The 27,916-nt window shown below is 42.4% G+C and overlaps 1 protein-coding gene across 4 annotated transcripts in view; it reads left to right on the top strand.

Moving 5' to 3' along the window:
• Positions 1-27,916, top strand: part of C1QTNF7 (C1q and TNF related 7) — a 54,180-nt gene that overhangs the window by 21,407 nt on the left and 4,857 nt on the right. For 3 of the 4 annotated variants that reach the window (XM_051617913.1, XM_051617914.1, XM_051617911.1), the window contains one exon: positions 27,618-27,863. In XM_051617913.1, coding sequence (XP_051473873.1) covers positions 27,626-27,863 — 238 coding nt within the window. In that variant the 5' untranslated portion in view covers positions 27,618-27,625. Of the gene's footprint in view, positions 1-26,555; positions 26,752-27,617; positions 27,864-27,916 lie in introns of all 4 variants that reach the window. The other variant, XM_051617912.1, reaches the window with a different exon arrangement.

Here is a 27,916-nt window from a genome sequence, read left to right as displayed (position 1 = left end):
CAGGCAAGGAAGGAATGTGCAGGTTCAGAGAGGCCCTTCTGCACATGGTGTCGTGGTGCCTGGCAATTAAGCACTGGGTGGGTCTTTTGCCATCTTTGTCCCCCTCAGTGTAGCCCTTTCTCACTCGCATTTTTCCCACAGAAAGAATTAAAAAACTTCCTGCAGCATCTCCTCACTAGCAGGAGATTTTTCAGTGTTGGATTATATAAATCATATTTTGCTAATATGTATTGGAAGTTTTGACCACATTTCTGTGGTCAGGGCTGTGTGTGTATTTGTTTACATTAATTTCACTGTAACATTTAGTTTTCCCTGTTGGCCCAAGGTGGTATTTTCCAGATTATGAGTGTATTTTCCCTAAACTGAAAGTGTGTTACATGTAGCACTGTCTCACTTTGCTAAGTCTTTGAGTGCTCAGTTTTCATGCAGGGGCCTAATGCTGTTCTTGAAGTTTATGCTCTAACACAGACAAGGTGGTTAGTTGACTAATTTCTGCTTCAGATGGCTTCTACCATCTTTTCTTTATTGCTGCCAGTGTTTTCTCTTGCTTCCCTAGGGATACCAGATGCATTTAAAGAGTTCACTTCCAGCTTCCAAGCTGAAACAGGTCATGGACGGCAGCCATGTGTTGTTCAGATGCTTGCATGGGAGGAAGAGACTTGTTTTCTTTTTCTGTGGATGAGCCAATTCACTCAATAAGAACTTAGTTTAAAACATATTGGCATTGCTTTTTAGCTAACTCCTGAATTCCATGTTTTACTGAATCCTAAGAGTGAAGTTGCCTCTAAATAAAACTGGTACATGGGACAGCATACCTTGCTCCCAGCTTAAATGATAGGAGAAGAAAAGCGTTTAAACCTAAAAGTCACAGGCTGAAGCTGATGAAAAATACTACAACAGCCAGAGACATGCTTCGCCCCGGTGTTGCATAAGTAGATATAATGTATAATGTACTGCAACATCACAGCAGGTCTCCCAAATTGAAAACAAGGAGGAATAAAAGACTACTGTGCTCTGGCTCTTAAATCCCTGAATGTGTTGTCTGTGTTGATTAGATACTTTGATTTGTGCCTCCCTGAACAGCTCATTTTTTCCTTTAATAAGAGTTCGGCTTGTAAATTGCCACTTGGATTGATAGTATTTGCACCAAACAGTGTAATTAGGCTGGAGTGATGGAATATATCACACTGTTTGTTTTCCATTATGTTTATTCTCAATGTTTTTTGTCACTGACTCTTTTTCTGAGCTGGGCTGTTAATAAACATAGGATAATTCTAATGAATAAATTTTCTGGGCACGGTATAGATCTGTGGTGGTGGCTGAGATGGGGTTATGCCACTGAGTAATGGGCTCTTATTAGAACTACAGAAATGTTCGTTCTCCCTCACATATGAGAGTGAAAACAGAACCTGTTGACAGTGAGGGGTTGAAGAAGATACTTGGGTGGGTTTGTTTTTTTCCTTTAAAGGACATCAGTTTAAAAATTAAACTGAAGTTATGATAAGTGTACAGTTATGGTGCTTTATTGCTTCTTTGGACAAGGAAAGTGTTTTATAGCAAAGCTGTCAAGTGGGTAGATGGGTTCAATCCTTTCATTGCTGGAAAGCTCCTCCATACCCTTGAGCAAGCTGTTTTAGTCTTTGTCTCAGTTCCTGAACAAGCACTTCTTTTCTTCTGCATGTTAACCATCTTCTGTCTTCAAATAAAAGTTGTTCAAAGTCCCTGTCTAGGCCGGAGATGCATACATGATATTAGAAAGAGAACTGGAACATTTTGGAGGAAAGAACCCACACCAGATGAAGATACAATGTGGAAGTCTACACAGCACCAGGGCTGTCTTAGTCTGTTTACTTGACAAAGTGATGTTGACTGGAGAAAACCAAAAGCCAACTAAATGACATGACAGCGGGCCTCAGAAATTCGTATTAAGGAGTTTTCCAGTATTGCCCTCTTATTTTTCCCATCAGAAAGATCATAAGAAAGCTCAAACAAAACAAACAAAAATAGATCTATTCTACCATCTATCAAAATTTTTTAAGTTGCATTAGAAGAGGTGACCGTGGTTACTGAGCAGTAGGACCTTAGAGCTCTGGTTAAAGAGCACTTCTTTTACAAGATCAGCCAAAAGTAGATTGTAGCAAACAAATTTTGTTTCTCTGAGTTCTTCCAGGAACCACATAATTGGGCAGCTGCCTGCAGTACTGCCTTTTGTCAGTACGAGTGGCTTCTCACATTTCTGTTAACTGCTTAGCCCTGCTCTGAGCAACTAAAACAGCGTCTCTGTCCCATTTAGGTAATGCAAGGCAACACTTCCCCAGGTGAAAAACCAAGCTGTTAACACAAGAGTGTTGATTTGCCCAGGTTAGGAAGAAAAAATTGTCCATGTGGACTCATGTGGGCTCACTAGTAGCAGGCTGGGGAGCCCAGTCGGTGCTGTGAGCTGGGTGGTCTCAGCCACAGTGGATTTAGGCACCTTGCCCTCTGCCAGCCTGGCTGCGCTCCCCTCCTGCCCTTGCCTGTTGCAGTGGTGTCACCAGATCTAGGGGAGAAGGGAACAGCATTTCCACGTATGAAATGGAAGAGCATCTTCTTCTTTATGTTGTTTCCAGCCACATCCCGGGAACTGGTAATGAAGGATCTTTCTCCTCAGCCTGGCATTACTTTTAGACCAGGGAGCCAGGCTCACAAAGACAGCACAGTAGGTGGCATTAGCAACCACACCATATATTACCAACTAAACCATACACCTCTTACGTGCCCTTGTCAGAGATAAGCTAGCTAAGATGCAGCCACAGAAATAAGACTAAGCACTTCTGTTGGCTGGCATTTCTGAGGGTTTCTTGGAAGAGGAGCAGAAAAGCAATGGGCAGAAGAAGCAGGATGTGTGGAAGCAATGATTCAAGAAGCTCTCAAAAGTAATGGTGAGCTGAAAAAGGCAGGGAGGGCACAACTGTTTCAGTCACCAAGGTATAAGGAAAATGAAAATACAGCCTGTACCCATGGCACGGGGTGTCCTGCCTGGCCAGGCTGAGAGGCATGAAAGCGTTAACCCTTCTGGAATCAGTATAGGACATTCCAGCTCTTGAATTCACAGGGTAAAAATAAACCCTGAGCAAGGCATGTTGCCTATGGGGTTTATGCTCTGCTTTTTGATTCAATCACTCAGGAATGCAAAGCCCTTCTACCAAGCCTGGGCTTTAACAGTGCCTCCACTTTGCCTTCTCAACACTGTCGCCAAAGGTGAAGCAGATCCGTGGTAATGAAGCTACAAAGGTCCATGTCTGCCTTCAGCCACTCAGTTATGCTATTTCTATAGGGCCTGATTAATCTCTGTGGACTGTGCTGTAGCACCAATTTTAAAAACTGAGGGCAAAATGCTTTTGCTCCTGTGTGTCGTACCCACCATGCTCTTCCTAGGCATCACTGCATATCCACTTACATGGCAGGGCAATCATGAGTATGTCCCATGAAGGCCAAGGGTTTTTCTGGGAAATAGTATAAAAGAACATCCTGCATGTCAAATTCCTGTGTCTTTAGTTGGCAGGGTAAATGGACAGTTTAGTTGTCTGCAGTCAGTTCAGTCTGCATGCAGTGTCAGACTGAAGGGCAGCAAGGTGCAAGCTGGACAACAGCATTCCCAGGCAGGCAGCCGTTCTGGGGTGTTTTTCCTGTATTGGCTAGGACAGGACTTGGCCTTTGTATTTTTGTTCAACCATAGTTTCTTCTTCTGCCACTGAAATATTTGTTTACCCCAATTTCCAGTGCTCAGAGACCTCTTCTTGGAGTTTCCACTCATTTAACATCTTGGTCTATTACGCTCCTTACTTTCCAGGTGACCATGACCAGATACTCCCACATCACATCCTGCATCCCCAGGTGGTTCTTTGGATGGCAACTGCCTCCCAAATTCAGTATCATGCTTCTGGTCCCTAGAGCCACCAGCTCCAAGTGCTGAAATACTTTTTCTTAATATCTTTTTTTTTTTCACCTGCTCTTCCAGGCTTCTCTCAGCTCTCCTTTACCCCCTTCTCTCCATCTTCTCACACCTAGGATTGCCTCTGTATTTTCAGTACCACCTTTTTGCTTGTTTTTTTCTTAGATTACGGGATTCTTGAGGCTAGAGGTACTTTCCAGTTCCTGTATTTTCACACTAGGAGGTAGCACACTAAGAAGGCCTGCAGGAAAAAAAACAACACATGGTAGTGTTATTTTTCCTCCTCTTAACAAGTGGAGAATGTGCAGTCAGTCAGATATTCTCATTGATTTATTTATGAGTAGTTCCAGTGACAAGGAAGTGGAAGAGAAAGTAGAGGAACATTGGACAAATTTCTATTTAGTTACTCATTGGAAAACTGGAAATAAGCATGACATAGTCGGGTGTCTTACCCTGGATTTACACTAGTGCCAATACGAACATAATTTAGCCCACTGATTTTACACCATATCCCAGTGGACATGGGTAACACAAGCAGTGTGTTAAAACCTATCTGAATGCTTATTAAGAGTCCAATAATAATAATGTTATTTAGTAAGGATTGTTTAAAAATGCATTTTCTTTCTTCACTACTTCTATCTTATCTCTTTTGGTCATCTGCTATTGTCACCACAGTTGATTAGTACCTTGGCCATAAAGATGAACAGCAATTGTGAAGTCTTTTGTGAACTTGATGAAGAATTTGGCAATTCTCATTTTACTTGTTCTGTTTTCCGCTTAGATCTTCTTAGTTTTGTCTTCTTAACCCCAGAATACATTACTGTGTTTGGAAATATTCCATGTAGAGTTTTGAAAGAAAAAGAACCCATAAGATCCAATGATTATGTCATGAACTAAAATGTATTTTATTTTCTTTATGAAAAGGATATCCGCAAAATTTTAGTCTGTTTTAAGAAATGTTGATAAGTTATTTGATCGCTGCATTGACCTTGTTTATAGCACTCAATGTGGCATTTAGCAACTGTTAATGAAAACTGTTTTCCTTGAAGATCAGTTGCATAGCAACTTTTATAGTAAACTGAAATAGGAAAATGTTCTAGGTCTATTATTAAGCTTCATGCAATTCTACTTGTGCCATTAAAGATGCTTCAGAAAATACTGCACGCCTGAGCCAAGTCAGCCTCTCTGCGTATAGCTTGCATTATCCTGTAAACCCAGTGCACATGCCTGACTTCATTCACATCACTGCTCCCACAAACTGATGTGTTGCAGCACGTGCAGCGTACTTGAAGCTGACAACCCTTTGACCAAAAGAAATTAGGAGGGGAAAAAAGCTTGTACTTTCAGTACAGAGGAGTAGAAAGCAGGAGAATGACATCAGAGCAGGAATCCTGCGTGGCGCTGGAGGCAACGGGAGCTGTACCTTGTGCTGCAAGTGTCTTCAGCCTTCTCCATTTATTTTCACATCTATGGCATGCTAATGTGTTAGCTTTACAGTTAGCATGCTGCCAGAGCATTGCAACAATTATGTTCAATGCCAGATGCTAAAAAAGCTTCTTGAAATATTACTAAATAACATATTGTGAATGTTCTACATGGGGAAAATAACTAAATCCCCAAGCAGTAAGAATAAGGGAATCTCTTAAGTCTATTAGCTATTTGTCAAATGCTTGTACTTCTTTATGGTGTTGTTCTTCCCTTTCATTTAATTCTCCAGCTTGCCATCTCAGCTTGATAATTTTTTTTTGAAACTAAATAATCTCTAATTTGTTAGTGCTTCATTATGGTCTTAATTTGAGATTCATGTTGATCTATTTAGAGTAACAACACACCAAGATTTCAGTATCTAGAAAAAAATAGTATCAGAAGACTAATTATTTGACACAAAATGATGCAAAGGGCTAAAATTTAGTACTGTTGCTGGGCATATTATTCTATTTCCTATATAGAGGGTTTGTTTTTAGGATCATAAACTACTTCCTGCAGGTTGCCATGGTAGGTCACTAACTCACACAGTCTCTGGCTGGGAGGGGAGCACTGTACTTGCTTAGTGAACTTGGGCAAGCCCTGGCTATGAGGGAGGACAAGTCATGGGTCCCAAAGGATCATGATCATGATGCTAGCATCCAAGGCTGGAACCCAAGACTTTTTTCCATAGCCGCATATTCAGCACTAGGGATAACTGCAAGGCAACAACCCTGCATCAGCCTGGCTCAGAGCCTGCTGCTGGAGGGATTGTGCGATGCTCCTCGGGGCAGCAGCAGCCTCTTCTTGCTCATCACCTCCTTCCTGCCCCATCTCATCACAGCAGGCTCCTTTCTGCAGAAGACCCAAGGACCTTCTCGCCACTCACCTGGCACAAAGGGCTGGTCTTTCTTGGGTTGGCCACGTTTCACAGCACATGCTGCATCTGCTCATCCTGTGCAGAGAGAGCACTGGCACCTGAACCCAACCTCTGTGTAAACCCTTTTCTACACATCTTCTATGTACCACATTATCTCTCCCACTGGCTGCCAAGATAACTTTATTTGCTGTTTCAAATCTTAAATGGAAATTGAAAAGTCTCCAACATCATCACTAAAATGTGCAGTGGGGACAAGCAGAAAACCTAAATTTATCACTGGAAAAACAAAGTAAATACTCTTGTGAGTGGCTGGAAATCAGTTTGGCACTGTAGTTACAGTTCTTCAGTGTCTTATTTTTGTTATGAAAATTGTTTTCTCCATTTTTTCAAGGCCAGTCAGTAAACATTTGTTTTGTGGGGTGTGTTTTGGTCTGACAGTTTTCATGTCTCTCTCATTCAGTCTGATTCCCCAATTTGCTTAAGAACAGCTGAGAAAACTCAGATTTCAGATAAACCAAAAATTACTTTTATGCCATAAATACCTTCTGTCATTATGGGAAAACACAGCCAGTCTCTTCTCATTGGCAGTGAAATCAGTGTATAAAGCATGCTTGAATATCATTGTCCATTGCTGCAATATTGTTTTCTCAGGGACATAATGCCAAATTCTCTTTTTTTTTTCAGTACTGTCCTTATCTGAACCCTTAAACTCTTTCTAAATTATGAAAAGTAATTCCTAGTACACCTGGTAAAATCCTCTCCTCTCCTTAGGGCATCCACTACACTCAATAACGATAAGAGTAAATAGAAATATGTCATCTCGTGACCACAGCAGTCATACCAATTGTTGTGGCAACATTTTCCCATTCACTTATAATTTACAATGGATTCCTTATTCTTTTCACTTAGCTCTTAACTTGGGTTAGAAATGTCTTTGTTTATGGTCAGAAGCCATTATAGTCAGATTTCATATTTTAGTGTTAAAATCACCAAAGATCTTGATCCTGGGGGTGTACAAGAGACATTACCTTTCACAGGAGCTGCAAAGCACTCTGAGCAATTAGTATTTTTAGTTATGAATAAGCAACTGAACTGCACCAAAGCTTCAGATTTGAACTGAAAGTTGCCTTCAGCTGGAGGGAAGCCGGACTGTGGGTGGGGGTCAGGCCATGCAAGCCATCATCCATCAGGCTGTTTCTTTAACTCAAGAGGTTTTAGAGAGCAACAGGCAGGCTGTTTTCACTGGCCATGATATTTCCATAATGAACTATACTGCAAATAGAACAAAACCATGGTAGTCCATTTCTTTCAGTGGTTTTACTTTCTTTCAGTAGCTTTCAGTAACATTTCTTTCAGTGCGGTTATAATTTATCTATACTCCATCATCTTATTATAACCATCACATAAGAATAGCAATAGCTGGATGGTGCAGGATGGACAGCCCAGGAGAGCTCTTCCTTACAAGTAGTTTTGGGAGTCATTGGTATTTTTCTTCTCTCCATTTGTGCTTCATGATTGTTAATTAACTCCTCCGGCACCACTGCGAGGCAGGAAATCATTGCCCTTCGTAAGGAAATAGAGAAATTAAGCAGATTATGTGATTTGCCTAAAGCTACAAAGAGAAATCATTATCAGAACCAATAGGAGATCTGATGGGTTTTTTTTTAGTGCTGGTCCTATAATGCAATTAGCAGAGCAACCTCCCTCCCCCTCATCATCTGCTGTGTTATCCTCCAACTGAGAATGGCACTGACTTCAGCTGTCCTTGCTATTTGAAGATGAATTTTGCTGCTAAGTTTGATTTCCACTGAAATTTCTGCATCTAAGATAAACACTAATGTATGCCTTTGATTAGAAGTGATGTAAGAATCCCCTTTAACTGCAGCGTTACCCCAACACTTGGTAGTTTTTCAGGAACAAGCTGCTGCCTACAACCGCAATTTTTATGCCATCTAGTGGTCATAGAAATCAAATGCCAAGCTCAAACCCAGTGTGACACCCAGCAAGGGCACAGCAGCAAATCTAGCTCTTGCTCTGATGATCCTTGCCTCGATTAGGGGTGCTTGTGCCTCCCTTTCTTTTGCTGCTGCTGTTGTCCATCTTTCACTTGGAGGGCTGCGAGCTGTGCTGCTAAAACTCTGAAAAGCTGCGGTAAGAAGGGGCCTGAAAACAGTTAAGTGGGTACTCTTAGGAGTACTCTCAGATTACTTGAATGATGTGTTTCTGTGGAATAGGGAACACAGTTTCTTCACTGCTTGGAGAATGTGAAGGAGACTGTGGGGACTGATGAAACAAGCAATAAATAATAGTAGCTTCTGTACACAGAAGATTAGTAATTTGTTTCCTGAGGAGATGGACACAACTGGATGCCTTGGAGAATGGAGGTGGCTGCTGCTCTGGGCTCACCACCTTGTCCCTGCAGGGAAGACAAGCAGCACACAGGCAGAACCTTGGGGATAGAGCTTGGACCTGGGGTTATTTTCAGCCACCTTTTAGTTCAGTTCTCAAAAAACACAGATGGGAACTGATTTCTGCATGTAACCACGATCTTTAAAAATACAATCAAAAGAAGTACTCCGCTAGCAAGGGCAGTAAGGGAGGACTGCATTATGTATGCTTAATTAAAAACCGGCTTGGAGAGTTAAGGAAAGGTGGCAGCACCACCAGCAATAGTGACATTTTTCCTACTTCTCTGTGGAAACAGCATTATATGCCTTCTTTAATAATAAGCAGCCATTGAGCAATTGAGAAGAAACCATAAATTTAGCGTGCTTGACACTAGGTCAGCTCAATAGCTGCAGTCAGGACCACATAGATGGTTTTGTAAGGTATCTAAGGTGCTTTTAAGTTAATACATTTTAACTGAGAATTATAATGAGAATGAATATGATAGTTCCTAACGCAGATAGGGTTCAAGACACGAAAAGCATGTGAATTTGTCACAGTTGACCTTAGTGTTACACTAAAAGTTTAATACCACCTGCTAAGATAGTTTTGGCCAAGCGAAGCTAGCAGCTTACCAGACTTGGTCAACATTGTGTCATACTTGGTCTGTACACACATTAACACATTTAGAAAAATATAACAGCTTGATGAGACAAGCTTCCTTGTTTGGATTGGACTGCCTTTGACAATCCTTCATCAACCCCTGTGGCCCTAGACCAAGCCAATGCCAAAACCCTGGGAAATGAGCTGCCTAAAACCGTTGATTTCCCTGCCACCCTGTAAAATGTCTCTCCCACAGGTCACCCCCCACAGCTTTGGCAGCAGGACACGTTTCTGCTCCCACCCAGGTACAGGAGGGCTGCAGACAGACTACCTTGTCTAGATCGAGCTGTGCATACCCAAGCTTGTCCCCTGTGCTCCCACTGTTCCCTGACCAGTTAGGACTCCCCACTTCTTGTCAGACACAATGAGTCAGAATAAGTAAGAGCTCTCCTATTCCCAGTGTACAGGCCAGTCTTGTTCATTTTGACTGAAAGAAGGTAGGAGACACACTTTGGAGCCCCCAGCAGAGCTGGTGCTGTGCAGAGGAGGACAGCATGGGAGGCAGGCAGTGACATCTCCAGCCATCACCACCTTGGATGTATTTTTGCACCCTGCTTGAGCCAAAGAGGATCTGGGCTGGCTGCCAGCAGAGCTGCGAGGGCAATTACCTCCAGTGGTGTGGCTTGTAAGCTTCATCTGCCGCATCTCTCTACAAAATGAGCATCTGTCCAGGGCCTAAAGATATGTTTCAAAGCTGATTTAATTAGACCAGTGCAAGCACCCATCTGGACACTTTTAGTGCTTTGGTTTCCACTCACCTGGCAAACAATGGCACTGGATAAAAATTGTTCTCACCTGCCCCAGTTGCAAAGTGGCCAGAAGGAAAGGATAAGACATGCTAGAGTCTTAAACTTTTGACACGTAAGTCTGGAGAATCCTTATTAGGTGCTTTTTGGAGCTGCCACCCTCTGAGATCTCCTGTCCGAGGCGGCCACAGCTGCAGGAAGGTCAATGGGAGGAACATGTGCCTTTGGCTGTGCAAAGCCCAGTGTCTCAGCTGAAACAGCTCATTTCAGTGGGTCCAACGAGCGTAGGAACAGCTTACACTGCACTGTTTCCTGGTCACACATTTACTACCTGGGAACCCTTCCTTCTCGTACTCCCCTGGCTCCCCTGCATGCTCCCCTACACGCTCCCCTACACCACAGTATTGGATAGCAAAGCATACAAGTGCTCTCCTTAGGATTTAATGCAGTGTTGGGTGTGTGGAAGTGGCTGATCCACAAAGGAAGGGAGCTCCTGCAGAAGAGCAGTAGCAAACTGCAGAGGGATAGTTACATGTTAAACTCTTATACACATTTCTGCAGCAAATGCCTGACTATATATCCTTAGCTTATATAGCCTGACTATATCCTTAGTTTATATAGCTCCTTATTCCAGTTTAGGCCAAATAAAAATAAATTGGTTGATTCTAGATCAGTTAAGGCATCCGCTGAGGACATGGCATTTTTTTAAACTAAATTATTTTAAGATAAACCAATACAAGCTTGTGCAGGAAAGTTAGAAAAACATATAATTCAGATTAAAATTTTAAAAACCTCTATGACAATTGAGAGCACCCTCGTATTTTCAGCACCATTTGGAGGCTTCAGATAACCCAGGACTCTAATTGATTTTTTTCTAAACTCTTAATAAAAACCTACCATTTAAATTACTTTTAATGTACCTCATGCTTACTATCCATTGTTAAAATCCTTCTTAAGAAAAACAGTTGGAATTTTAACTAATTACAGATGGTGGAGATAAAAATTGTTCTTTACAAATCTGTGTTTAAAATAGGATTTTCAGGGACTGTACTGTTAACGTTTGCTAATGTTATCCAGGCTGCCTATTTGTAAGCAGGAATCAAAGGTTTATGAGCTTTAGCCTGCAATAAAAGTAAATCAGAAGAATGAGGGAAGACTATGAAGTGTTGAAACCCCCTGATACTCTGGAAGCTGCTTTATCCTACACAGACAGGTCACAGCAAGGGGCAAGCTATGAGCAGAAGGGAACAGATGCCCTTCACAGAATTTCAGCTGTCTTTATGGAGGGGATAGGATTTCTAACTCATCATATGGTCAGATTTGACTTCGTGTTCCCCTGGCCTCTTCCTAATACTCAGACAAGACCATGATGATTAACAGGGATGTACATAGACAGGGAGATGGCAGGGTTCCTGAGCTGTTTGCGCTTTCTGGGAGGTGGTGCAAGTTCCTGGGCAGGAAGGATGCTGAACTAAGCCTCCACCTGAGTTCTGCCCACTGTGGGTTTTAGCTGCTGTTGCAAGTGAGTAGGCTGGCAAGCCTTGGCAATGTTCACTGCTCCTTGGACGAGCCTGGCTCCTACCTGCTCTAAGAAAGCAGATGTTCCTCCAGGCAAGAGCACAAACTCCCCTTTTGCTTAGCACAGAGAGATTTGCACAACCTCTTGCTTTATTCTCTGGCTACATTAATTTTTCCCTCAGGGATATCAAAATGAAGCCATGCAAAACCCAGAACCTACCAACCATTATTCATTTTGAAATGGCAGCAGCATTGTTTCCATGCACTCACTACACACAGAAGGTCTGAGCTGCTCATCTACCTCCAGGTCTTTGGCTTTTGGGCACAAAAATTGTTGCAGATGGCCTGGCTCTCCCCAGACCTCATTGCAGTACCCACAAACAGCAGAAACGGGGAAGGTTTAAAAAATTATAGAAAAAAGCAAACCCGCAGCTTACAGATGAAGCTCCAAAACAGAACAACCTCTTTGCTTAATGGGATCCTTGTTTTTGCCAAGCCCACTAAGTTTGCTAATAAGTGGTGAGTCATTATTGCCCTTTTTTCACACCCGAGGGCCTCTGGAGAGGAGGCTGTTTTGGCTGAGATGACTCTGCACAAGTGGTACCACCTGCACAGTATCTCTTGTTTCCAGGGTTTGAAACAAAGAATTAGTCTTCAAAAGTCCACAAACAGAGAGAGAGCAGAGGCAGTGCATGGTGGCTTGGGGCTATACCCCACACCCCATGACCTTCCAACAGGTCCCTCTTCTGTAACTGCTGCCCTACTGCATCCCTGTCAGGGTTTGAATATAAGACCTCGATCAGGGAGATGTGACTATGAAATCTGGGCTCACTACAGCTTGAACATTCACTACAACAAACAGTTTACTTCAGCCAGACTTCTGGCAGGAAAAACAAGTTCCACATCTGAGATTTCCATTTAAGGACTTTTCCCAGCCATCTTTCAACTTGGCCAGCTGTAGCATCACACAGTGAGGACAAGCCTTCTCCCTGCCACCTCCCTGCCACCATGCTGCTCTCCAGAATGGTTCCCACTTTCTCTCTGTCCCATGTGGACATGATGGCAATCTGGAGGAACATAACAGAGGTGCACCAGGATGGCTCTGGCAGCCCCTGGGCTTTGCATGCTGCTGCATCTCTCCTTCCCAGCCTCAGTGTCTGGCAACTAAAAAGAAAATGCAGAGGAATCCACATCCCAACAGACAACAAAGGGGAAAGAGTCTTTTCCCCACATGCCTGTTGGGAGCTGGGCAGATTTTGACCTTTGGGCTTGTGATGCTGGAAGGTGAGCTCAGCAGTGTCAGTAGCTCAGCAAGGAGGGGAGAGCTCGGCACTGGCAGACATGCAAGGAGAAGAAGGAGGAAGAGAAGAAGGAGGAGGAGGAGAGCCAGGCACTGGCAGACATGCAAAGAGAAGAAGGAGGAAGAGAAGAAGGAGGAGGAGGAGAGCCAGGCACTGGCAGACATGCAAAGAGAAGAAGGAGGAAGAGAAGAAGGAGGAGGAGGAGAGCCAGGCACTGGCAGACATGCAAGGAGAAGGAGGAAGAGAAGAAGGAGGAGGAGGAGAGCCACCCAGACAGAGAATGGCAAATGTCATCACCCCATAACCTAGTCATCATTGTGGCTCTGAGGACATGCAGTCATCAGTAACACCACTGCATTCAGCTGGCTACTTGTGGAGAGCAAAGCAAGATCCATATAATCTGACATTCTGGGGTTAAAACAGATAAATAAACAAATTTTATTTTGAATAATAATGAGACACATCTGTATTAAGAAACCATGGTTGTTTTGGTAAAACTGTGCCAATTAAAGCAGTACTTTATAAGAGTATCTGGAAGACTGTCCTTTCAGCTGTCTATAGTAAACACATGACAGTTTATGCAGCTCTGATGAATTCAAAGGGGTTTTTTCTTTCTATAAGAGCCACTAACATCTCCTGGAAAACATATTTATTTTTACTACTATTCTTGGCTTTTAAGTCTAGCAGAATGACAATCACCACAGTGGGTTGATTCTGTCACATGTTGTACATCTTTGGCAAAAATTAGACAACACAATCTCAGGCAGCTGCATTTTTGCAGCTGTACTTTTGCACTTTTGTTAGAGATGAGAAATTTATGCTGATCTGAAGACATAATATGAAAACAGTGAAGCTGCTAGATGTACTGATCTTGTATGTCATTCAGAATCTTGCTCACTAATATTAATACACTAGAGGAAAAGAGCAGATGGCTCTTATAATTTAGTGGACCGTGTAACCACTGGAATTTGTAATTGTAAATTAGAAATATTGAACACGGAAATACTTATGGCAATCACAAAGAGTCCAAAGTTACCATTTGGCTGAGAAAGTTAACGAACTAATCACAATTAATGCAAGGAATAGAAGGAATCAAATGAAATTATCAGTTAAAAAGATTTCAGGGAGATAACAAGGTTTAAAGGAGACAAATGTGTTCTGTGCATAATTAATCCAACAAATCTACTGATGAGTATGTTGCAGAAAGCCAGAGTTTAAACTCTTTCCAAGTTTCATAGAATCACAGAATCATCCTGGTTGGAAGGGACTCCACCACCTCCCTGAGCAGCCTGCTCCACTGTCCAACCACTCTTTCAGTAAAGAAATTCTTTCTAATATCCAGCCTAAACCTCCCCTGGTGCAGCTTCAGGCCATTTCCTCTGGTCCTGTCATTATTCAGGTAGTTGCACAGAGCCATGAGGTCTCCTCTCAGACTCCTCTTCTTCAAAGTAAACAATCCCAGTTCCTTTAGCCTCTCCTCATAGGGCTTATTCTCCAGACCTTTCACCAGCTTGGTTGCTCTTCTCTGGACATGCTCCAGGAACTCTACATCTTTCTTGTCATGAGGGACCAGAACTGCACACAGTACTCCAGGTGTGGCCTCACCAATGCCATGTACAGGGGCACAAGCACCTCTCTGCTCCTGCTGGCCATGTTATTCCTGATGCAGGCCAGGATGCCGTTGGCCTTCTTGGCCACTTGGGCACACTGCTGGCTCATGTTACACTGGCTGTCAACCAGCACCCCCAGGTCCTTCTCCACCATGGGGCTTTCCAACCACTCATCCCCAAGCCTGTAGCTTTGGATGGGGTTGTTGTGACCAAAGTGCAGGGCCCGGCCCTTGGTCTTGTTAATTGGCCTCGACCCGTCGATCCAGCCTGTCCGGGTCTCTCTGCAGAGCCTTCCTACCCTCAAGCAAATCGACACTTCCTCCCAGCTTAGTGTCATCTGCAAACATACTTAGGAAGCAAGTTTATGGATAAGGAGTCCGGCAAGGCTGGCAGAAAGCGAAGATTCAGAAAACACCTTCAGTTCAGAAGAGCTCGGCTGCAGAGCGCTGGAAGCGGGAAGAAAACCTCCTGGCACACATGGCTGCCCATTTCCCACATCCTCAGAGCACAAGGGTCTGCTACAGGCCACGGAGAGTGAAGGTTTGGGGCTAGAAGGGCTTTTGATCATGTTTAGCAGAGTCATTCATATGTAACATTAATCCCAAAACAGAGACATAATGAAATTATTGTTACGGATGACTTCATAATTGCCCCAAGAGAAAAAGCTGGGAAACTAATTAACTTTATGGAGAAGGACAAGCAGTGGCTTATGAACTTCTGGAGAGACCTAGTTTCATGCATCAACAAAATAAGCAGAAGAGATAAAAGCTACAGGAGAGAAGCTGTGGCAAAATGAAGTGTTTCAATGTTCTCTCCCATGAGTTGATTAAATTTTAAAAATTACTTTTTTAACTTTACAGTGCGTATATGTACATACATATATTTAAACTTTCCCAACAACAGAGGAAAAACAGAAGCCTCATAATAAATCCCAGTATCTCACAGAAATAAAAGGAGAAATCTAAGCAGGACAGATGTGATGTTTAAGCATGTGATGTTTAAGGTGAGTTTTCGATTGCAATTATCCTGTTCAAGACATAGGGTGCATTTTAAGTAATAAACAAAATCTCAAATTTCAAAACAGAACTTCCTGCAGTGCCCAACGAAGATACCTATCACAAAGATAAAACCAGCAAAACAGCTTATTACATACCAGTTTACTGTTTATCAGCTAGAAACAAATCTAAGCACATCACTTATTCAGGCCATCAGAGGATAGCCCGGTATTAAAGAAAATTAACTGCATCGGTCAAAGTCAAATAGAAAAAACCTCTTTAATAATAACTTTGACATAAAATGCATCCACCACACTCCAGGGCCTTGGAAGAAAAGCTAACTGAGCACAAGACTCCTTTGGCTGGTAAAGGAACAGATGTGGATGTGTGTGCACACATGTGCACACATGCACACACATTTATCTGTGATAAAATTATGCCCTGGCTGAGGGAAAAGCAACAGCCTTAACTGATCTGAGAGACTGTAAATTATGAGGGGTTTTTCAGTTTTATATCTTGATTCCATGCCATAAAACTTAAATAGCTTTATCACTGAAAGGAAAGGTCATTTAACCAAGGCAAAAGAAGCCTTCTCCATGTTTTATGTATTTTCAACTTTATTTGCAAGTCAATACATTTTGAATCTCTGTAGGTTTCCGTTAAAATGGAAATTGCAAAACCCTTTACCCTGATGGAAACTTGAAGTTAATATGCTCTAAGCCTTGTATGACCCCTCTTTTTTAGTGTATTTTATTTGTATTAACAATTATGCAAGGACATTTCTGGGGTACAGATCATTAGAAACCATTCTGGCAGTGTTAGGCTAGCCAGAATTTAAGAAATAAATTTAAATCAAGATTACTGTTTTAAATGCAAAAAGGCTCATGGCAGACAGCTGCTATGGCATTGCAACTGTAAAATAACACTAAGTTCCTTATTATCATTGTAAATTTTATTAGTAGATACTTGAATGAGAAGCCTGAGCAAAACTCTAGATACTACAATAAGGCAAAGTCATAGTCACTGATTATGGAATTGCAGAAAGGGTTATCTATAATAGCTTTTCCTTGTAAGAAACATGCATACTTTGGCATAATCTACCAAATACCACTACCTTGGACTGTGTTTGCAGTGCAGGTGCACCCCAAGACTGTGTCATGTGTGGATATGACTCTTGTGCTGCCTGTGTGTCCTTGTTACTCCTTGCCCTTCTGGTGCAGTGTCTGGGCAAACCAGCTGGTACACCCAGGGCACAGTGCACCACACAACTTAGGGTCCACCCAAATACATGTTTATCAGCTATGTGGACTCACCTCAGTGTGCTGCATTTGGGTAAGATGTCTCCATCTGTGCTATTTGCTACACAGTGGCATCTCAATCAATGTAGGGAAGACCAGCCAGATTGGGGACCTCCTAAGGTGACTCTTAACACCTTGTGATTCAAGCCTACGTGAGACTTGTTGGCAGGCTGAGATCAGGGCAAATTCAAGTGAAAATGAAATAAAATTGGTTGTTAAACACTGTCACCTACAGACCATCCAGAAATGCCCATGTATGTCCTGTGGAGACCCTGCTGAGATTACCCCAGAACATAACACACATGCAGAAGAAGGCCAAAGTAAAGCCCACTCCTTACCAGCCAAAGGCCAGACTTTCTTTCTGAAGAGTGGAAAGTTGACTGACAGCTGCAGCCTCTTTTTGCTATTCCCTGGAGGAACCCAAGGAAGCGAACACTTCCCAGACAGAACTGATTTTAAAATAAAATAAAACTCTTGTTGCAAGAACTTAAGTGAGAAAACACCTTCAAGGCCAGATATAAATACAAGGTAAATGGTTTCAATGGAGTTATGCCCAACTACATGAGGCCCAAATTTTGTTTTTAATGATAAGCAGGAGTATGGCTGATGCTCTGTTACAAAGTCAGAAATGACCAGTTGTCAGACACTAGACCTCATCTGCACTGCACTGAAAACAGCAGGAATTGTGCTGACTTCATCCATTTTAATCTCCCGTGAGAGAACTGACTTGAAATACGAACAAACATTTCAAAATTACTTAAGAAAAGCAGAATCTGAAAAATGTTGAAATTTAGAAATAACTTGCTTTTACATCAGCAGAGCAATATTACCCCTGATATTAATGATGTTGTTTTACTGATGAAGAAACAGAAGCATGTAAGATTAAATAATTGCTATGGAATAGACATTTCTGATTGAGATCAGATTTCTGATCAGATCAGATCTGATTGATCTGATTTAGATCTTCTGAAAGAAAGCTCTATGTTCTGTTTTCTTTTTTCCTCTCCGTGTGTCTGATCAAACACTACTGAGAGATTTGCATTTTCTTTCAGTATGTACAGAATCACGCTGACAAATTATTATGTGTATCAAATTGAAATTATCATATCACAGGAAAAACTGTCATTCTTCTAAGTGAATTTATGTCAGACAAATTTGTGTCAGACAAATTTGTGTCAAAGCAGACGAAGATCTTTCCTCTTCTCTTCTCTTCTCTTCTCTTCTCTTCTCTTCTCTTCTCTTCTCTTCTCTTCTCTTCTCTTCTCTTCTCTTCTCTTCTCTTCTCTTCTCTTCTCTTCTCTTCTCTTCTCTTCTCTTCTCTTCTCTTCTCTTCTCTTCTCTTCTCTTCTCTTCTCTTCTCTTCTCTTCTCTTCTCTTCTCTTCTCTTCTCTTCTCTTCTCTTCTCTTCTCTTCTCTTCTCTTCTCTTCCCTTCCCTTCCCTTCCCTTCCCTTCCCTTCCCTTCCCTTCCCTTCCCTTCCCTTCCCTTCCCTTCCCTTCCCTTCCCTTCCCTTCCCTTCCCTTCCCTTCCCTTCCCTTCCCTTCCCTTCCCTTCCCTTCCCTTCCCTTCCCTTCCCTTCCCTTCCCTTCCCTTCCCTTCCCTTCCCTTCCCTTCCCTTCCCTTCCCTTCCCTTCCCTTCCCTTCCATTCTCTCCTCTCCTCTCCTCTCCTCTCCTCTCCTCTCCTCTCCTCTCCTCTCCTCTCCTCTCCTCTCCTCTCCTCTCCTCTCCTCCCCTCTCCTCTCCGCTCCTCTCCCCTCCCCCCCTCTTCCTCTTCCTCTTCCTCTTCCTCTTCCTCTTCCTCTTCCTGCTCAGATTGAGACCCTGCAAATCAAAACAGTCTGGGAGACTGATGAGAGCAAGAGCAAATCCTGAAAGACATGACTTGGTTATGTGGCTCAGTGAGTGGCCTTGGATGCTGGAGGTGCCTCCAGCTGCCTTCAGGCTTACCTGGTTCCTGCTGGGGTGAAGGGACGAGGTCTGGCTGGGGAGACCCTGCCCTGCCACCCTATTGGGAGCTGCACCACTCCCAGCTCTAAGGAGCAGCAAGCCCTTGCCCAACAAACACCTCCACAAGATGTCAAGTTGTAAAACATCAGGCCCATCAACCAGGTCCCATGTGAGCGCTTGCTGGGTACCAATGGGATTGCCAGAGGGTGGGCTTGGGTGGGAAATACCATAACACGTAGAATCTACATGGAATTTTATTTTACAGCTCCAAAATGTTTAGAGCTGTCTTTCTAATGTGCATGCCCTTCAGTCTCGCAAAGAGGTCAACCTCACTAAAAATCAAGTTGTTATTTAAAGGTTTAATTTAATCAGGAAGAAGCATACTTAAAAATGTGCTGTTACCCAAAAGCAGGCATTACATAATTTTCATTCTATTTTTTTATCTTCCTGGCTCCAATCTCCTTAATCTGATGTTAACCATAACATACACACATGTGACTAAACCAGGCCAAATTCTCCTTTTTCTATTCCAGTATAAATATAGAATAATCCTGTTGAAGTAATAGCTTTGAGGTAGACTCCCTCTACCAGAACAGCATTTTTCTCAGAACAGCCACAGTCAGGAAAGTATGTTGATTTCTAGGCCAGATTTTTATCTCCTGTAACTGACAACTTAGAGCACCAGTTTGTAGGAGACCACCAGGGCTGATGTGAGAGCCTGGCAGTCCCAGAGGCTGGGGACATAGGTTAACGTGGGTGGCATTTTGAAAATCACTTGAGGCTTCAAAGCTCTCGTGCCATTTTCAAAATGCCTTAGGCATTAAACATTCAAGCCCCACTACTTTACAGTAAGGCTTAAGTTTTTAAATGCATTTATAGTTTGTGCTGATGAGAGACAGCCTGCTGAAAGTCACATCTCTGTGAGACTCAGCTTCACAGGGACAACCTCTCCCTTACATTTGACTCTTCATGTTGAAGCTCTCTCTTTGGTGCTCCTGAACATGTCGCCAATGGTGCACCAAGGGTCAGAAGATGGAGGCCTTGCAGCTAAATCTGGGCAGTGGGTAGTGCAGTGTCCTGTGAACACTATCCTGCAGGAAAGCTAGCAATATTTGCATGGCTACAGGTTGCCTGGGCATTGAGCCATGTCAGGTGTGCACAGCCTGGGACTCATGTTGCTGTCCCGAATACGTGTGTTGCACAGCACTGCTCCTGCAGATGTGCCTGAAGGGAGCCTCTTCAGAAACTCTAGGCTAAGGCAGCCTCTCATGCTCCAGTTGGTACGTCACATATTTTATGGTTCATTCATTTGGACTTAGATATCCAGCCCCCCAAGATGCAATTTATTTGTGCTAAAGTCATATGTAAAAGTTGAAACTTACAGGAACTTTAGCAAATTCAGCCCAACCACAATTGTGCAGTTCTCTCTTGAAGGTTCTCAAGCAGGAACTTGAGAGCTGTAGTGAGTTTTTTTCAGGACTGTTATTACCTGAGGTCTGTTGTGCAGTTCTGCAGTTCCTGGGAGCACAGCTTGGCTAGCATGGAGGACTTCAGAAATTCCTGCTTTTATGCCACAACATATAAATTCTCAGTAATAAAACTCAGAGTGGTTTAAGATAATTAAATTCATACTATAGGGTTTTTATAATGCCTTCCATCTTCTAAATGTCATATAAATAAAAAGTAATTAGTACTCCACAGTCTTGTCAGACATGCATTCTTACCCAAACTTTTAAGGTAGAAAATTTATACTTTAGTCTGCCTTTGCACTCTCCAGTACATTAAGCACTGTTTACAATATCACCTGGATTGAAGCACCACAGTGTTTAGCAAGACATTGCTAGGTGGGGATTTGCCCGTGTGGACCAAATTTCCAGTTCTCCTCTCGGAAAAGCTAGTGGCTTGCTGTGTTGCAACAGCAGTGTGGGAAATCAAACAACTTAGTCCTGTCTGAGCATTTAAATTGCTCCTTTGGTCTTTGCCTAGTTTTATGTAGAATGTAGTCTCTGGCTGGATGCCTCCTTTTCTGCAGGGTTTCCAGAAAGGCATATTGCCTGGATGATACTATTTTATGACCTTCCAGAAGAAAACAATGTGCAGGGGGACAAGTGTCCCTTTCAGGGTCTGGAAGCTTTCTTCTCTGCATCATTATCTTTTCAAATGGTGAGCACTGTTCCTTGGTACAATATGCTGTCACCAAAGGAGCAACTGGGTGAAGAAGAATCCATCTTCACAGTTGTCCGTGGTCTAATAAATAACATTTACATTGAGGGGATGAGAACTAAGCCATGCCTGGGGACTGGAACATATTCAGCCAGAAATCCAGTGAAGTTCCCAAAGTTTTTTCTTGGTGTGTGCTTCCTGAGCTCACTTTGCTGGCTGGTCTGTGCCAAGCGCTTGTCCTCATGATAGGAGCTCTTTATGGACTTTTGCTCACAAAGCCAAGGTGTAAACACAAGTGAGTACAAGGCAGTGGAAGTCCATCCCGTATGACCTCTGGCTGTGATCTATGACTTTTGTTTTTGTTTGTCCTCATGTGCCCTGCAGTCCTTTTGCACCCTCTGCTTTGTCCCTTTCCATGCCTAAATGGTTTTCTCATCTATCATCACAAGGTTGGTAAAGCACAGTGTTCTAAGATAGAAGATAGAAATTCTCCTGGCAAGGGCTGAGGAGGAGCCAAGAGGAGGAAGCCTGCCTGAACTGAAAGGCACTCCATGGGCACACTGCTGTACACATCTATACACATCTTTAGATGCCTACATACTTCCACATGCTTGACTCCAGTTAAGATTCATAAATAGCCCTGAAAATTGCAAGTCATCCCTGAAGGCAGCTTGTGATTTATGACTCCTGTCTCTTTTTATATTATTATTATTTTAAGAAAACAGAGAAAATCTTTTAAAGAAGCCTGTACCCAAGGTGTAGACACACTTGCATCCTGAGTCTTCAGTGCTAAAACTTGGCCATTTTTCACTACATTGCAAGCAAACATATGATTGTCTCCATGTTAATTGCTCACTGTAAGCAACTGGCCCAGCTTCATGGCTCTCTGTCAAGATAAATTTTGTCAGGTTTCATTTATCTGTGTGTTCTGGTACAGCTGGCAGTGAAACTGCTTTGCCAGTCCTCACGTTAAAATACCCCATAGCTGAGTCAGATTATCTCACTGATAACACGCCTTGACCAGCTTCTAGGGCATTTTTTTGTAAAAAAAACCTTCCAAGTAACAGGAATGGCTGGAACCAGAATGAGACACTATATTTCAAGTCAGACACTGAGAAGTAAAATTACTCCCACTCCTTTGATATTTTGAATATAATACACATTGAACTTCTGCTCTTGATTATAAGCATTCTGTTTTTCACGAAGGCTTGAAATGTGTTTGAAGAATCTGACTGCATGCAATGCAGTTATGGAGACTGTTCAAACATGACTGAGCACAAACTTCAGCAAGACCATTAAATGTCAGCAGTACTAATAAGGCCTTTAAGGATTGTTTTCCCAGAAATACTTAGCTAATGTTTCTTCCTGCTGGCTGATTGATCCCTTTGGGCACCATCGACCATTCTGGAACAGGGAATCAAAAGTTCAGACTGCTCAGAAAGTATCAGGTCACCCCCTCCTCCTTACACAAGGAAAGTAAAGACAATGTAAAGCCGTATGAAGATTGCTGGATTGAGTAGCTAACGCAAGGAGTGTGGTGGTGGCCAGCTATGGTCTTGATTCCTTAGAGTAAAGCATGGTCTTACACCTGGAGCTGTGGAAGTCCAGCATGGTCTCCATAACACAAAACAAACTTGGAGATGCATAAACCTGTGCCCAGCTGAAGGTGAATGATCAATGTAAAATATCTGGGGGAAAAAATCCATAATTAAGACTTGTATATTAAATCATACAATACAATGAAACTGCAGAGTGTGGTGTGCTAAACTGCAAGCCACTGTTTCTGAGGCTTTGTAACAAGGCCAGTGGTGGTGGCAAATTGAATAGCAGGTTTGGACCTTATGGGCACGTGGACACAACTGATTTTTATGCATCATATTTTGAGAGGGCAAAGACAGGCATAGCTAGTGAGATTTCAAACTAATTGCTGAGTGTGTCTTTCTCTTCCTCCCATCCTGACTTATTACCTCCTTCTCCACCACAGCTCTCCTGGATGGGAGAGCTAGAGAAGGTCTGTAGTCCCACAGTGGGGATGTAAGGTAGTGATGTGAGATTGTACAGGTCTTTGCTCTTGGAGAGCCAGAGGATGTACAGTCTACCTCGTTCTGCACCACTAAGCCATTGCCAGTGCAGCAGAGAGAAAAGGCCCAGGAGCATCCCTATGTCTCGTCTGCATCTTTTTGCACAGGGAAGTTTAAACACACCATCTCTTCAAAAAGATGTGAATATGCAATGCAAGTTAATTCAAACCTAGCGAGGGAAGACAAAAGTAAAAGCACAGCCAGGATAACTTGTGACTAAAAATTGCTGGCTTTCACCCAGCTTTTATTTATAACAGATTCAAGGGAAGTTTTCTAGGATTGTTTCAAAACAATGCCAATTAAGAAATTTTAGAATTAAGACCTGCATAGCTGGACAAGGGAGGATGATTAGATCATGTACCAGGAAGTCTCAAAACTTTATTCCTAAGCTTAAAAAAATTTAATGACATAGACTGAGTATATTAGTAATGAAGTGAGATTTCCTGAAGGCTTGATGTTAAAAACCCTCTGCCCAGTACCTTGCTTCAATGAGAACATAACATACAGGGTATCTCCTCAAGGTAGATCATAGAATCATAGAATGGTTTGGATTAAAAGGGACCTTTAAAGGTCATCTAGTCCAACCCCTCTTCAGTGAGTTGGGACATCTTCAACTAGATCAGGTTGCTCAGAGCCCCATCCAACCTGACCTTGAATGCTTCCAGAAATGGGGCATCTACCACCTCTCTGGGTAACCTGTTCCAGTGTTCCACCACCCTCATTGTAAAAAACTTCTTCCTTATGTCTTGTCTAAATTTAGTCTCAGTTAAAAGCCATTAGCCCTTGTCCTATTGCAACAGGCCATACTAAAATGTCTGTCCCCATCTTTCTTATAAGTCCCTTTTAAGTATTGAAAGGCTGCAGTAAGGTCTCCCTGAAGCCTTCTCTTATCCAGGCTGAACAACTCCAATTACCCCAGCTTATCTCAGTATCAGAGGTGCTCCAGCACTCTGATAATTTTCATGGCCCTCCTCTGGACTCGCTCCAACAGCTTCATGTCTTTCCTGTGCTGAGGACTCCAGAGCTGGACACTCCAGGTGGGGTTTCACCAGAGTGGAGTAGAGGGGGAGAATCATATCCTTCAACCTGCTGGTCATCCTTCTTTAGATGCTTCATTTGATTCTTTAGAACTGTCACTTAACAGACTGCAAAAAGGTGCTAGGTCCACAATAGCTTTTTCCATTATTTTTCCAATATTCAATGAATCAGGTGATCTTTTGGGTGTATGCACAACAAGAATGTTTATACTGTTTGTGCAACTTGAACTGTGATGGAACAAATGAACCTGCCACCCTCACTTAGAAAAGCTGTTCCAGAAATCACTGCACATTAGAACTGATCAGCATCTCCACTGTCTTCCAGTGAATGCCTTGGCATGCACTCTTGCTCTACCTAATGGATTTGGAATCCATTAAAATGCAATTTTCTCAACTTGGAAAAACATTATTCTAATCCTGTGTTAATCCCATTCTCATTATTATTTTTGGTGATGGTTTTGATGAAGATGATTGTTATTGTTGTGAACAAAAATAACATGGGCTTGTTCTGGCTTTCAGTATTAAATAAATAAAAGTTAACTCCTCAAAAAATAATTTGGCATATATAAATGACATTGTTTGCTACGCTAGCTTATGGACAAAAGTTTGTGTCTTTGAAAAGGACAGAAAGAAGCCAGGATCAAAGTGTAATTTATGACTCCGTTTCTGCCTACTAGTTAATGCTCTGTGATCAAGCATTTCAGAGCAACATAGATGACACCTGAGAAAGTGATCTGGGAGGTCTATTCCACCGTCTATCTTCATGAGCCCATGAGAACTCAAATCTCTGATTTTGGCCTCCTAATTCAGCCTGACATTTCAAAAGCATGGCTATGTGTTATCATTAACCTTCAACATTACAGTTTAGCTTTTAGAGCACTCACCAGGAAACAGGGGGCATGGGTTCAGTGCTATACATCTTTCCTTGGTCTGAGAAGATTCACACTTTCCAAGAGACTGCTGCAATAACAAAAAGAGGCACCTTCCACCTCTCCTTTTAAAACTGGACCATTATGCAGAAAGAAATGCAAGAATCTGAAGTCAAAGGGCAAGAGAAATTCTGATGCCCTGGCCTAAGGCACGGTTTCCAGAAATGTAATTTGTTGGGTACCACTGCTGGAAGCAGCCTTCTCTATTGCCTCCAAGCCTAAATTCAGAACCGTAAACATCATCACCATTTCCTCCCACTCCCAGCTCTGTTCCCTTTCCTGCAGTCCCATCGTTCTGTTTCACAGCCCCATCACTCCTTAATATCCCCAAGTCACAGTTGAAAGCTCCATGTATTCCCCTCTGTGCCTTCTCCTTCCCACATCGGTTCTCCAACCACAATGCTCCAGGCATCTAAGGCACATCCCTATCCCAAAAACTCTGTTCCACTCACTTTCCTCAAATGACTTTTCCCCATTGCCTTAGTAGAAAGACATGTCCTAGACTAATTAATTTCCCGTAGACATGTGAGAAGAACAGCAGGGGAGGTCTGGGAGCTGGAGACAGCTTCACACATTGGTAAGTTACTGGCCAGCCAGTACAGGAGCAGCTGTGTGAAGGTTCTTACTGATTTGTAAAAGATCCTGGACACAGGCAAAATCAGCAGTTGTTGAGAATGCTTTTGCTTGGCTTATATGCAATGCCATCTGAGAACATCTAGCCTACTGATTTAGACTTTCATATAGCAAAGGACAGCCTTTGTCCTAGTCCTTGATCCTTAGGTCATGTCTGCTTCTTATCCATCAGGTTTGTTTAAAATGCAAATGCAGTCTTAGGCAGGAACTCCCTCCAAGCTGCTCCCTCCTGGCTAAATGCTTAAAGTGGTTGTTCTCTGCAGAGAACTTTGTTGTTCCCATTTTAAGTCCTCTGAAAATCCACGAGGTTTATTTGGGTACACTCAGTAGTACATCAGAGCTAACGTCACTGTGAAGTTTGTGCTTGTACCTAACTACTACCTTGGAGTCATCATTTGCTGCTCTGCTGTAATGTTAAGCATTCATGTTAATGTTAATTCACTCTTGGAAGCTGTTGTGCCTGACTGTACCTGTATGGCTTTATCAAATGACAGCAAAATTAATAGTTTGGTTTCTGCCAATTTGATACAAGATGCATAATGTGAAAAGCAGAAAATACATCACTGAAGAGAACTTTGGAGCCTGGCTTATTTTTCTCCACCTACAATATTTTTATGCTTTTTTCTCCTTTACCAATGATACCAAGACAGTTTCTAATTTCCTATTCTATAAAACAGAAGAGATTTTTCATAGAGACTGTGTATATGTACATGTATATGCTGATATTTTTTCCTGCTGAATAGATTTGGCTATGCCATATACCAGTTAAAATATTATGAGCTGCAAGTAAATATAACGGCTTGGGGTTTTAAATCAAGCACCTAATGACAATCAGTATCACCAAGAAGGGAATGGGAACAACGATTCTAAATTAATTTACTTCACTGAGCCATTAACTCTGAGTTTGAGAATGAATTCCCACAGATATTTTTCTGAATCCCCTACTCTATTTCTTCTTTTTCTCCCCAAAGAAACCAGTGAATTATGATTTCCCTGAATGCTGTAAAGCTGTGAAGGAATGGGCAATTCCAATGAAAAGTTCCACACAAATCTTCTGAGAAGCCAGCAAGGGAACTAGGAAAAACAGCTTGACTTGCAAAATCTCACCTGACCCGTGACTGACTCTATGCTAATGCAACACTAATTTAAGACACCTTTGTGCATCAGGTACTGCAACTCCTTAGCACATTCCTGTTTGTACAGTGTTTATCTTCTATAGTCAACCAGTATGTAGTGGAACAGAGAAATCTGATTTGCATTTTGCATTAAATTGTTTATTAAAACACCCAAATACAATCTATGAGGCTTTAAACAATTTACTTGTGAGATACTGCAAAGCTGTTCATTTGATATGACAGCCCTAGCCAGGCTTAAAAAAGCCCCAACCTGTTAGCAGCCATTCACACTCCATCTGTTCCCCACAGGGGAGCTGCCTGATTCAACCTGACTGATTAGGGTGAAGGGGTTATTTGTGCTGTGGTCCAACCAGGCACCAAAGCTCTCTTACTGGTATCCATTTTGCAGGCTCAGCAAGTTTCTGCTGTGGCTATTCAGGTTGTAGATTCATCTGTAACCATAAGGCCAAATTTCAAAATGGAATCAAAATGTAAGCTGTGTCCTCACTAGAAGAGACTGGACCTATGGGCACATCCTCCTAGCACAGATATAACTCCCTCCAGCAAGAGGGCTTACACAGTTTCCACAGACAAACTCTGCAAGAAAAGGACTTTGCATTGAAAAATCTGGATTATTTTTTTAACCTGTCGAAATTTAGTCCAAAAAAGCTGGTATTCACCAGTTATGCTGTGTCAGTCTAAAGGCTACTTAAAAGATATAGAGTAACATGTATGGTGACCAGGAAAAGTCCAACCTGACAGTTTCCTTCTTGCCTCCTACAGGGATTCTGGTAATGCACATGGACCTGTGCACAGTGCACCACAGTGTCACACTTCTTGGCATATTCAGAGTAATCTCCATGTGACTACAGTGCCATAATATGCATAAATAGTCTAATACTTATTTATTTATTTCAGACCCAAGGATGATTGTGTTGCTTTATATTACAAGTTTTGCCATCTACACAAGCGAACAACCTCTTCAAAGCCAGTTCAAAGGAGAAAATTACTACACCAAATACATCTGTAGCATCCCTGGTTTGCCAGGCCCTGCGGGTCCCCCTGGAGCTGGTGGATCCCCTGGGCCACACGGACGCATTGGTCTTCCAGGAAGAGATGGCAGAGATGGCAGGAAGGGAGAAAAAGGTGAAAAGGGGAGTGCAGGTATTCAATATTTATGTAACCTAACACACTAGTACAACAAAGTTAGACCTTTC

This window comes from Apus apus, chromosome 4 (assembly GCF_020740795.1).
Source record: "Apus apus isolate bApuApu2 chromosome 4, bApuApu2.pri.cur, whole genome shotgun sequence".
NCBI classification, from domain to species: domain Eukaryota; kingdom Metazoa; phylum Chordata; class Aves; order Apodiformes; family Apodidae; genus Apus; species Apus apus.
This window is presented reverse-complemented; position numbering and strand designations above follow the sequence as displayed.